Consider the following 12,646-nt stretch of genomic DNA (forward strand, 5'->3'; position numbering starts at 1 on the left):
CAGTTGCCCAGCTTTGAATTCAGACAGCAGCCCAAATGCTCTAGTGCTCATAATATGTAGAATACGCAGAATATGATTGTCTGCAGTGTCTGAAGGGTATTTTTAAAAGTTACCCTTACAGTAGCAGTGGAAAATTTCTCACAGTGCTCAGAAATCTGGAAATGAGAGTCAAGGGGTATGATGTTACTGGGGTTTTTTTAATTAGAAGGTTTTTATAAAACTGCTGGATCTGTGTTGCCACCTTTTCCTTTCTCTACTAGCCCACACTCTGCTCTTCCTGTCTCACAAGGAATTGCTCCTTTTACTCCTTAATAGCATGTGTCTGATTTATTTTACAGGGTTTAAATTAAGAGGAAACTCAGCAGTAGGGGAAGAAGTGATGGATTTGAAAGCAATTCTCAGGCTCTTCTGTCCTGGCTCATTAGACAGCCTGCTTTTTTTTTTTTCCCCTTTGCTTTCTTTTCTTTTTTTTTTTGTTAGCTTAGCAAAAATGCAGTTGCTACAGAGCAGCAGAAACACTGCCTTGCTGTTGGCGTTCGGCGTGCTGCCGATGTCCCTGGGGATCCGGGCATCGGTCCCCACGGGTCACCCCGCTGTGCTGGCCTGGATGGCTGCTGGTGCCTGGGGCAACGTTAGCTCTGATGCTATTCTAGAAACACAAAGAAAATTGAAAACCTCCTCAGCAGCCACGGTGTAAAATGGAAGTTCTCCCCCCACACACACACACTGCTGGCGCAGCAGGTTTTCTGTCTTCCAAGAAGAGCCCGAAGCATTGTCATTTCAACCCGGGTTTTCCTCTTGTGAAGTCTCTGTGTAAAGCTGACTTGTTTGTAGCCATGGAAATTCTCATCCCCATATTGAGTTCTTTGCGATTGCGGATGATGACAAGCTATCAAAATGGCAGTGGCCTGATCCCTCTGCATCTTGGGTGCCAATTTAATTCATAGTGTATGTGCTCTTATAAACATGCCTAAGTGAATTGGGAAAAGGGAAGTGTCTGGGGTTAAAATATGAACTAATTAATCGTAGTGATTTGTGAGCCTTTGCTGCTGTAAGAAAGAACAGTTACACAATTGTACCTTTTAAAGAAGGAAAAAGCTTCATTTCTAGGGCAGTGGAGGGAAGTGCTCCCAGCCCGACCAACCGTCTAGGGGAGGTAAACCAGCCGGCGACGGTGTGGTCTTTGCTGAAACTCATACATTGTCTACAGAGGCTGGGGCGTGCATCTGAGCTGCTTGTTGTAGGGGTCTCCATGTTGCTGCTAAGGTTCAGGCAGCCCAGTCGCCTTCTGCTGCCCCGCGGGGAGGAGGCGAGAGGCTCTGCCTGCTCTTTGCGTGGTCGCTTCATGGCCCGGGGTTTATGGTAAATGCTCCTAAATTTCTCTAGGAAAACCAGAGTAGTAGAACATGACATTCCTCACATTTTTTAATCTAAAAGAATAAGTATTTCCGTGGAGCCAATGTGCAGCCGACAGAAAAGGCTGAAGGACAGCTTTGACAACTTTAAAGAAAAGTCTGTAAAATTAGGCAGAACAGTGAACAAATAGAATGTCTGTGTTCGGATTTTTTTGGAGGGGAATTTGGTTTTAATTTGTCCCTAGAGAAATGGGCTGAGCTGTACAGCCTGGTATGGTTTGTGGAGGACCTGACATGGCGGTCACTGCCAGATTGTCACAGGATGGTGAGCCATTGCGGCTGTAAAACCCAGCAGCAGCTTAGCTGCGAGGACATTCATACCTGGAAATGAAATCCTGCGTGTGTTAGTCTCTTGGAAAACGAGTCTCACAAAACCAAACCAAGAAGTAAATAGCTGTATGTTGATCCGTCAAGCCATGGGTGTGTTTAGGTTGCCTGAAATATTAATGCTGTCATGTAGCATAGCGTAGCACAGACATCTCTTTGTGCGGAGGTGAGTCTTTGTCTTCTTGACACTGGATTTAAGGCGAGTGCCCTAGTTCATACGCGCTGCTCATCTCTTACATAAAAGACTTTGTAATTGCTCTTGGTACAAGCATAATGAAAATCTAAAACTGTGAATACCCTAGCAATGCTGTGCCTTTATTTTCTTTTTGTCTGTTCACTGCTAATAATATCTTATTTTGGATTGTAGGATAGAAAACTTACAAAAGTAGAGAGGCAGAGATTTAAAGAGGAAGCAGAAATGTTGAAAGGTCTACAGCATCCCAACATTGTGAGATTTTATGACTTCTGGGAGTCCTGTGTAAAAGGGAAAAGATGCATCGTGCTGGTTACCGAATTGATGACCTCTGGAACACTAAAGACGTAAGTACTGCGCTCCTGGTGAGGACGCTAAGAATAGCGCTGGAAATTTTTAGAAAAATCCTACTTTCATACTCTGAAAAAAGGCATCTCCAGATAAAAGAAAAAAAAAAAATGGAGCTGTTCTCTGGTGTCTGTCACTTGTCCCTGCGTTTGAACTGCATTGATTTGACAGGAAGAATTTTGGCCTCCATCTCTTCTTTCCCTGCTCTCCTGTTTCAGTTATGCAGCTAGAAGCTGTTCTCTGGTGTGTTTCATCTTCTACTCATGATGTTTTAATTTGTCAGGGTGTGTTTTTGTGATTGCTTTTGTGCTTGTATTTGCATGTTTTGTTAGAAAATTCGGCTAGAATAGCACTTGAATGGTAGAATCTCTTTTTAAAGCAGAAGATGCTCTAGTTTATCTACTAAACAATATTAATTAATAGCTTTTGGTGCTGACAGTCTTGTTAAGGTTGATGTAAAACAGTTGGCATGAATTCTGGAACAGATTTTCAACCCCAATGGGAGCAGTACTCATCAGTGCCTATATCCAGTGCGCTGCTGTGCCAGTGCATTAGCAGGTTCTACATTTTTCCAAAATGTACCCTACCGATCAGTGATTTAGATAAATGGAAAAAAAGCAAGTGCATGGTACAGAGGTCAAAGTCTTGTGGTTAAAATTAAACTTCAGTATTCTTCTGATTTGGATGTATGAAACATATTCTAAAGCTGCGCTCTGCATGAAGTGAATTGCTATACTATTAAACTTGCAAATATTTGGTTGTATTTGCACCAAAAATGCTTATTATCTTCCTCCCTAAAAATGAGTGCTCTAATTCCTCCTTTCAAAAGATGTGTTTATTTCAATTTTGTGATATTTCTGAGCTGCTATTATGGGATCTAATAAGGGGCTTTTATCCAGAATGGAGTTTCAGCTGTTAAAACCCCCAGAATCTCTAATAACACTTCATTTTCTTTATACCCACTTCTGTGTATGTTTGTGCTTTAGGTATCTGAAGAGATTTAAAGTGATGAAACCAAAAGTCCTGCGTAGCTGGTGCCGGCAAATCCTGAAGGGTCTTCTTTTCTTGCACACAAGAACTCCACCAATAATTCACAGAGACTTAAAATGTGACAATATTTTTATTACTGGACCAACTGGATCTGTGAAGATAGGAGACTTGGGTCTGGCAACCCTCAAGAGAGCTTCATTTGCCAAAAGTGTAATAGGTAATCCTCCTATTTTCCTTGGGTTCCTTCTGTTGGTAAGGTGGTCATCTTCTTAATATCTTTCACATTTTGCTTTAGTGTTTTTTTCACTTGTAGGTTGGTAGTAGAGATTAAAGTGGTTTTGTGACTATTCCCTATATACCACATTAGAAATCTCAATCGGTAGGAAACAGTGTCATGACTTCCTTCTGTATCACAACGATAAATTACCTTTTTAATTTGGTTTTTAGTTGAAATATTACTTGGTATCTCCTCTCTCCTTCACAAGGAACAGCAAAGGTTCTCAGCAGCTTCTGTGCATCATTCTCCTGAGAAGAGGCTTAGTGCCTGCTGGGGGAGTGAGAAGAAAAGAGAGAGGAGAGGGAAGAGAATGGATGCCCTGCTCTCTCCCTAACAAGGGAGTGCTGCAAAAGCCTGGGAAAGCACACACCACCCCGTCACCACCCTGGAAGTCTTCTGCTTCCAGTGGTGCTGGGATAAGGAGGATTATTTTTGCTGAAGGGAGAGGCAGTAGTGCCCTGCGGAGCTGGGCTTCTCTCCTTTACAGAGAGGTCACAGGGGAGCTGGTCTGGCTAGAACACCTTCTCATATCAGCAAAATCGGTTGCTTCTGCAGACAGCTGCAGAGCTCTTCACTGCCTCGATGCTGTCCTGGCAGAGTTCTGCTGAAACAACATCTGCAACTTATTAAAAATCAGTAGGTACAAAATTAAAACAAATTTCCACTAAGATATGTACTAGCTGATGCCCTTAGGTGGTATCCACGTGAGGAGCGTTAGAATTTGGGTTTGCTTGAGCTGGGAGGATGTTTTCTGAAACTGTCGAAGGACTTTGTTTCCTTTCAAAAGTTAGACTGAATGTTTTCTGTGTAAATGTAATGTTTTCCTGAATTCTGAAATGCTTTGTGTTTTTCTACCCAAGCTTCCATAGCAAATCTCCCTTGTTCAGATCTGTAGGTGATGGTTCTAGGAAGCTGAAAATTCCTGAGAAATGATGCTGAAAGTGGCAGAAGTTATCATGCACGTAGTTGTATTTCAGCCTACAATATAAATGGAAATTAGATTCTAGATAATTTGAGTTAGCAAACTGGGTAGTGACAACCACTGTTCCCTTACCATTATATGAAAATAGCATCCTATCTTTCAAGCAGTAGTCGCTTAAATAATTATTTTAGCATCTCAAATTTTCAGAGATTATATTTCTTTACAATTACTTTTCCAAAAGTATTGACCTTAATGCTTAGGGAGCCCTGTATTGTTGAAGTCAAAATGATAGAAGTTTTGGACATGTGCTTGGCTACTGTGGGTCTGCTTAATCTTGTTGATTTTGGTGAAATCATGTCGGTTTATATCTGTTAATTTTGTCTAAATTTTACCTTCTAATAATTGGTGTTTTTTTTTTTTTCTGTTGAGGGTCAGTATTTCTTCATGTAATTTTTTTGCAGTATAATAATTGTCCATGGGACATAATAGAAAATATCAGTAATACCAATACTGGGAATTATATCAGTAATACCAATACAAGTTTTTGTAAAATCAGTTGTTACCACAACACCATCAAAGCACACTCGTGTCTGAAAGGAATTGAATCCTGAAAAGGGTTGCAGGTTGCTGGCAAGGTGTCTGCATTCATTTTGGCAATATAACTGAGCTTATTTTCATGAGTAGTGCTGCTCCAAGAAAAGAATTAGGATGGCTTGGAAACACTGGTGAGATGAGTAATTCTGCCCCCTCCATAGATGTAGTAGCTTTAAAGGAATATTAGTAGCTGCAATTTTACATTAGCTTGAACGGAATGAAGTCAGCATGACTGAGGTCCAGTTTTTCCCTTGCTGCCTTCGTGCTGTTGCTGATGCTTGTCTGACCTTGCGGTGTATCTCTGCAGGGAGCCAAGCCAGGGCAAAACTCCTTTTGCCAAGAGGAGTCAAATAGATGCTGAGCGGCTTTACGTTTAGCTGCTCTGTTTTGTTTAAGGATACTTGTATGTATTCCTTCCCACCCCCAAGGGATGGGGGTGAAAATGGCACTTTCCTGCTATTTTGGAATGGTGTCAAGAATTTAATGTGCTGCTTAGACTATCACTATCACTTTTTCAGATTTCCTGTAGGTGCTTCATAGTTCATGAGCTTCGCTCCTGCCTCTGAGTCTTGTTCCTTCTAAAACAAGGTGGCAACTCCAGAAAACATTTTCTATGGCAGTTGTTAACTGTTTCAGAGCAGCAGCCAGTGCCTGTGTGACAGCTGGGAGAGACACCCTGAGAGCAGGCACTAAGTTAAGCATTCATGACATGAGTCTGGCTGATCTACAAAGGCTGAAGGAATGCATGTCTCTGAGGTGGAAGGAACATAAACAAAGGGAGAGATCAATCCCAAATTTTGCAAAATGAATTATACAGAAATGCTTGTGCTAAGGCTTGTTTTGTGAGTTAGGCCAAGCTTGCTTTAGAAAAAGTGCAAAAGCAGCTTTTTTGCTGGCAGACCCTGATTTTGAGAGACATTGTTTCTATTGCCATTAAAAAAAAAAAGCTTATGTCAAGTCCCCAAACATATACAAGAACTATTTTTTCTTGGTATATGTTACTTTAATTACAGTTGTGTTTTTGCTGCTGTTGTAGGGATGTCATCACAAAAAAATAACAGGCTCGCCAGGCTGTTGTGGGGCTCTGGGGGCAGTTAGGGTGCTGAGGCGGTTGCTGCTGAGCTGGGTGAGCAGAGTTTGTCCGCGTCCTTCACATGGTCTGAGACCTCTCACGCTCCTTTTGTCATCCCAGTCCTCTCCTGCAACACACAACTGCATTGATCTCTCTTCCTTTGTCTTTTCTAAATGTAAAAAGGAAATAAATTAGTCTTGACTCCTAAACATCAATTACGTTGCGAGAGTCAGTTCCTGGAATAAATTACCTAAGTGTTAAGTTTTTCCCCTTTTGCTTTATAAGACCAGACTTTTCGAAGTAGTTTGCTATGCAAATGTTGCAGGCATTGGAAGTCGCTGCTTGTCATAAAGCTGCAACTTCCTGTTATGAAGCAGTAAGTGCAGTGCTTCACTTAATATTTATCCAGTTGCATTAGATTTCTGACACCCTAATCCCTGTTGAGTGGGACCTTATTCTGTGAATAGCCTCATTGATCTGTCCCACTAAACCAGTGACAGAATTAGGTTTAATGTTTTGTGCATGGCTTTGTAGGTGATTTGTGATACTACTTGCTTTCAAAGTGCTGTCTGTCTGCTGGGTGGTTGGTATGTATCTGTGGAGGAAAAAAAATGCAAATTTGCATTGATAAGAGTCAAGGTTCTCGCTTCTTTTCTTCTTTTCACCTCCACAAGCCTGTGCACATCCCTCTCTCCACCCAGGAAAAGAAACCATTTCATGACTTCCAGTATGGCCAGGCAATGTGCCCTATCTCATTCTCTTGTTCATTTTTGAAATCTTGATACTATTTCTTTTTTTTCCCCCCTTGTATTATTACCAGCGAGCCATGGGTATGTAAGTGTGTGTGTTGACTTTGGGTTTCTTCCCTGGAGGATGCTTGAGCTTATTCTAGTTACTTCCCTATTTTCAAATAATCTTGCATGCACCCTTGCACAGATATAATGGGCACACTTCCTATAGGCGATAAAGATTGTGGTTAAAGCCATTTAGACTTTATCAAATATTTATGTTCTTTTTGTGCATGTCTATGTAGGTACACCAGAATTTATGGCCCCGGAAATGTATGAGGAACACTATGATGAATCTGTGGACGTCTATGCTTTTGGAATGTGCATGTTGGAAATGGCTACCTCAGAATACCCTTACTCAGAATGCCAGAATGCTGCTCAAATTTACCGGAAAGTAACCTGTGTGAGTAAATGTCCTGAATTTGTATTGGGATTTTGTAATATGAATGTTTAAAAATGTATTTCCATGAGGCGTCAGTACTGTCAAATGCATAGTGTGTTGTAGAAGTTAAGGTATCTGAGCTCTGGGTTACGCAAACCTGTTGGAGGTTTATTTGTAAGCTTCAAATCCATGGTTTGTGTTTGGCTGTACTGCAGCTGCATAAAATGTGTTCAGTATTCTTTGTTGCTGATTTTGTCTCCATCAGCCAAAAATACATAGACTTTGGGAAGAATGAGCAGGGAAAAATCGTTGCTCTAATCTTGCCTCCTAAATGGGGACTTTTCAGACTTGATCAAGTTTCCCACAAAGCTGAAAGGACTAGCTTTTAGGTTGCAGTCTAAATCCTTATTTATATGGTGGAGGGTGTTTGATTCAGATTTCCAGTACAGATTCTCTCTGTTTGTATCTGTAACAAATTATCTGAAGATATAAAAGGGACAAGATAGCAATGTTTAGGTGTGGAGTCTGCCAGAGGAGCTTTATATCTGCATTTTGGAGCTCTGCAAGGTCTGCTAATCCCCAGACAGGAACCATGGAAACAAGTTTACTGCATTTTCAGGTGAGATTAGGCTGGAGGAGAAGTCAATCTAAAATAATCTCTACACTGAATAAAATACCCTCTCCCACGTTCTCACCCTCAGATGATAAATGTATTTGTCTACATGAGCTGTACTGCGAATGCCTGAAAAAACTCCTGAGTCTGTAAGATGCTGTCAGATTGCAAATCACTGACTGCAGAGAAATGAGGTTTGCCAAAGGCTTTGGCGGCTGTGGTTATATTCTATTCTACTTGGTTTAGTGAAACCAAGAGTTACATGAAGTTTTCTTCAGGATATATTACGTTAAACAGACTGATTTGTCAGAGGTTTTCCCAGGTACTTCTTTCCATCTGGTTGCTACAAAAGAAGTCAGCTATGTGGTTTGGCCCTTGCGCATCAGCAAAAGATGCCGTTTGCACACTTGGGATGTGAGGAGGGTAATCCTTGGAAGAAAACTGCACTAAAATTTGCAAAGATTAGCTACAGATAAGGTTGCTTTTATTTCTTTGACCTATAAAGTAGGAAAAGTAGTTAGGCTTATGTAGTAGATATGAGTGGATCTATCACTCAGTCTCCAAAAGTGTGGTCCCAAAATTACTTTGTATTCCTCTTACTCAACTGCTCGTTATGAGCAAAAATCTTCCCAAATTAAACTTGTAATAACTGTTTGATTTTGAAAGGTGCTTGAGACCACTTGCCTTCTCCAAGAGGTTAAGTGATTCAGGCTAGTACAGATATGGTTCTGTGAAATCCTGCAGTCAGCAAACACTGCTCGAGGTCAAAATTGCGTGTTGTGATTTGCTCTGTGCTAATTTGTCGTACTGATACAGAGATGGTTTCGTCAGATACCCAAACACTCGCACGTGCCAGATGATGGGTTTATATGCAATTTAATTTTTATAGGTATAGTTTGTATTGTTCAATATCTGTCTTTTCCCACCAGTGAAGACCGGGATGCTGGGAAGTTGGTGCTGTTGTTGTAGATTGCTGTACTACCCAACTGTGGTGATGCTAACCTGGTGGGAGAGGGAGGATGCGAACGATTCAGGAGCCTGTGTTTAAAAGTGGAAGTCAGTATCACAAGACACAGGAGGATGTCCCTGCTGGAAATGACAGAGATGCCATGACTTTCTGAAAGCAGGAGTACACATCTGAAGAGGGGAAGCAGTTTTATACCATTTTTGTGTAAACTGGTGCAAACTGACGTTTGTAGCTTAGTAAAGCTGAATCTTTCCCAGTGGGGTGCAGCGCTGATTTCTGATAGTTTAACTCTTCTTAGAGTGCTGATTTTGACCCATAGCTACTCAGAAATAATTTTTTTTTAAAAAAAAAAGAGTAGTCAGAAGCTGGCTGGAGCAGCCCCTATGGTGCTGTAGGGAAGGGAGTGTGTGCAGAGAGGGTTTACTTGACTGCAGGCCATTGCACTCTGCACTATGGGCTGGCTGGAAACCCATGCTACATCTTCTCAAAGAGGTGAAAGAGGTTTGATGGCTCAGCTGGGTTGCTTGCCTGAATCCTTATGATGGCCACTTGTTCCACATCGTTATTCCACGGTGCTTTATCACATTGTTCTTCCACTCGCTCCTCCCCTGCAAGGAAAAGTTTATTTCATTCGGCACAATGGCTTGTTGGCTTCATTTGGTTGTGTTGTCCTTCAGATGTGCTCTAAATGCCACCTTTGTAGGTAGCTTACAGAATCGATGAGGTTGGAAGAGACCTCTGAGATCACTGAGTCCAACCTTTGCCCTAACACCACCATGTCAAATAGACCATGGCACTAAGTGCCACGTCTAGTCTTTTCTTAAACACCTTCAGGAGTGGGGACTCCACCACCACCCTGGGCAACCCAGTTCAATGCCTAGCGACCCTTTCTGTGAAGAAATGCCTCCTCATTTCTAGCCTGAACTTCCCCTGGTGCAGTTTCAGACCATGCCCTCTTGTCCTATCACTCGTTGCCTGGGGCGGCCGACCCCCACTTCACTACACTACTTTCAGGTAGTTGTGGAGCGTGATCAGGTCTCCCCTCACCCTCCTCTTCTCCAGGCTGAACAACCCCAGCTCCCTCAGCTGCTCCCCATCAACCTTGTGCTCCAGACCCTTCACCAGCTTCATTGCCCTTCTCTGGACTCACTCCAGCACCTCAAGGTTTTTCTTGAGGAGACATCTCCTTGGGCTCTAAAGCTTCACGTGGTGACAACAGGAGTCTCCTAGTTTTTGGCTCTGGGACCTTGTCTCCCGAATGTGATACCAGTCTTGCAACCCTAGATGCCGAATGGCTTTCGTGAGAAGTGTTGGGTGTGTTACCTGCAGCCTTGCACAGGCATTGCGTGAGCAGTGTCCCTCATTTGTGAGCTACCCATCACGGTACCTGATGTTAAGGCCACCTGGGTATGTGTGTGCGCATTTAGTGTCAGAAGTAGTATAGAAGTCTTGCATTGCTCCACATACCTAAAGAAACTCTGTGTACAATTCTTAGCCATCTGGAATATTGATAATTAAGATTTCCTAAGACTCCTAAGCCTCATTTATCAAAGCAATATCCAAGATGGCAAAGAATAATGATTAATCAGAGGATTCCTAATTAGATGTTGTATTTCAATTTGCGGACTTAAGTAGTCATTTTTTTAAACACTGATGAAGGCCTGAGCTGACTCGTTTTCTGTGGCAATAACCTTTACGTAGCTGAGGATTATATGGTAAATTATTATAACTTTGTAAAATTAGTCTCATACTAGCAACTTTAGACAAATGCAAAACAATGCTTATTGTGAAGAATAAGTAGTGGTGGAGAACCTGTTGAACGTTCAGTGTTACTTGTAAGGGGTATTTTTGAAACAGAACTGTCTAGCAGGGAAAGCTGAAGCAGAAAGCATGAGGTACAGACACAGAGGGTGTCTTTTACTGTGTTTTTCAGCTGAACTTCAGGCAATAGGAGTGGGAGCAAAGGCACTGGGATTCCCTAGATGGAAAAACTGGCATTACTGTCATTCCAAGGAAAGGGTTAACCAACTCCCTGTGGAGAGGAAAAAAGCCCTGTGGCACCATGAGCTGCAGGAACTGTCAGACAGGGAGGAGGAGCAGGGGGTGGACCTCTTGGTGAGGGTGCAAGAGGAGCAGCGGTGCCCAGGGGCAGATCATCCCTCCCTGAAGGAACCTCTCTCTGGGCTCAACAGGCTTCTCTAGAGGAGCTGCATCTACTGAAGAGCTGGCGACAGGAAGCGACCCCGCTTCCACCCGCGTGAGTCGCCCACCTGGCACCGTGGGGGCTGAGGGAAGCTGCTGCTACTGAGGAGGTGGAGGAGTTTGGGGTGTGGGGTCCTGAACCATCACCAAATGGTGAGGTCTGCGCCATTAGCTGGGGCGGTGATGACCTAAGGACGAGAAAACTTCAAACTCACTTTTCATGAAGAATTGGGGTTGGTCGTGCGGCAGCTGTTGCTAGCGTTGGATTTTACTACAGTGAGATGTAGTATAGAAATGGAGCATAGGCTAAAACCAAGAGGCTGAATGAGGCTGTTTTCTTCCCAGCATTAGATGAGGTTTGGGGCTCTCACTAGAGCAGAAGGTGACCCCGACCTTCTCAGACGGAGGGGATCAGTGGTGCTGTGCTCCTGAATGCTGTCATGTATTTCAGCTTGTCACTGAAAAATTTACTTAATGTTTGAAGAAACTGGGTTTTTGCATCAGAAATGTAAACACTATTTTTTAGTGTTTCAAATTGAGGGTCAATGTAATGTGAAAATGATTGCTGTGTCTAATTTCCTGATGATTTATTTTTAAAAATATAAAACAAAATAACTCGCTTTTCATGCCTTGGACTTGGCATCATGGTGGCAACCACTGGAGGTGCTAAAAGCATCTAAAGGAGTCAGAATTGCTTGCTAGTGTTTGCATCAAGAAAGCGATTGCTTGCTAGCGAAGGTCCAATAACCACCTTATTCTTTAGACTGCCTCTAACCTTACTTTGGATTACAGTGGGCTGCACATTCCCTCTGCTGCCCAGCACAGTCAGTGTTTTACTTTGGTTTTGCCATTATAATATCTTTTTCAATTGTTTCAACTCTGTGTCCTAACACTCTTGTCAGACTCTTCCCTGCTAGTAGGACGTAAGAGACTTCTGAAGTCATAGCGAGTTACATGCAGTCCTTATTGGGAGAGAAAATAGAAACATTACCTTTCTGAGGCATTACTATTTTGTTTTAAGATGCTACACATTATGCATGTCTGTAGTGTAAGATGATTATACTTATTTACTTCAGTGACCTTTTATTCTACCTGACCATATTCTCATGGTTTAATCGCTGCTTTAGGTTTCCACTTTCATTTTCACATGTGTGTAACGATGTATATAATAGTCCAGGATAAAGGAGCAGTCATTTTCGAAATGTACAGAGGGGCTCATTTCTTTGACAGATGAGAGGTGCTTGTTACAACTTGTCACCTCTCTCTGCCCTTTCAGCCTGAATCATGGAGTCTGAACATTAAAAAAGTGGATATGTACCATAAACAGAAAATACGTATTTTTCAAGCAACAGCTCACAGCCACGTTTACTGCAGTTAACTTTGAAGTTATTTCCCGGTCAGCATATTTGCAGTGACCTTCATTCTGATGCCATAATCTCATTTTTCATGCATAACTTGGTGGTTTTTCTTAGTCAGATCTTTTTTTGTGTGTTTAATCATTCTGCCAAGTGATTTTGATGTAGACAATAGTGATGAAATATCAGAGTCTGTGACCT

The 12,646-nt window shown here is 42.2% G+C and overlaps 1 protein-coding gene across 1 annotated transcript in view; it reads left to right on the forward strand.

Moving 5' to 3' along the window:
* Window positions 1-2,109: 2,109 nt before the first annotated feature.
* Window positions 2,110-12,646, forward strand: part of WNK2 (WNK lysine deficient protein kinase 2) — a gene marked incomplete at its 5' end in the record, with an annotated part of 34,632 nt that continues 24,095 nt past the window's right edge. Inside the window, 3 exons of the mRNA XM_009706516.1 lie at window positions 2,110-2,282; window positions 3,270-3,490; window positions 7,172-7,329. Of these exons, the coding sequence (XP_009704818.1) occupies window positions 2,110-2,282; window positions 3,270-3,490; window positions 7,172-7,329 (552 nt within the window). The remainder of the gene's footprint in view (window positions 2,283-3,269; window positions 3,491-7,171; window positions 7,330-12,646) is intronic.

Source organism: Cariama cristata, unplaced genomic scaffold, assembly GCF_000690535.1.
Source record: "Cariama cristata isolate BGI_N322 unplaced genomic scaffold, ASM69053v1 scaffold10168, whole genome shotgun sequence".
NCBI classification, from domain to species: Eukaryota; Metazoa; Chordata; class Aves; order Cariamiformes; family Cariamidae; genus Cariama; species Cariama cristata.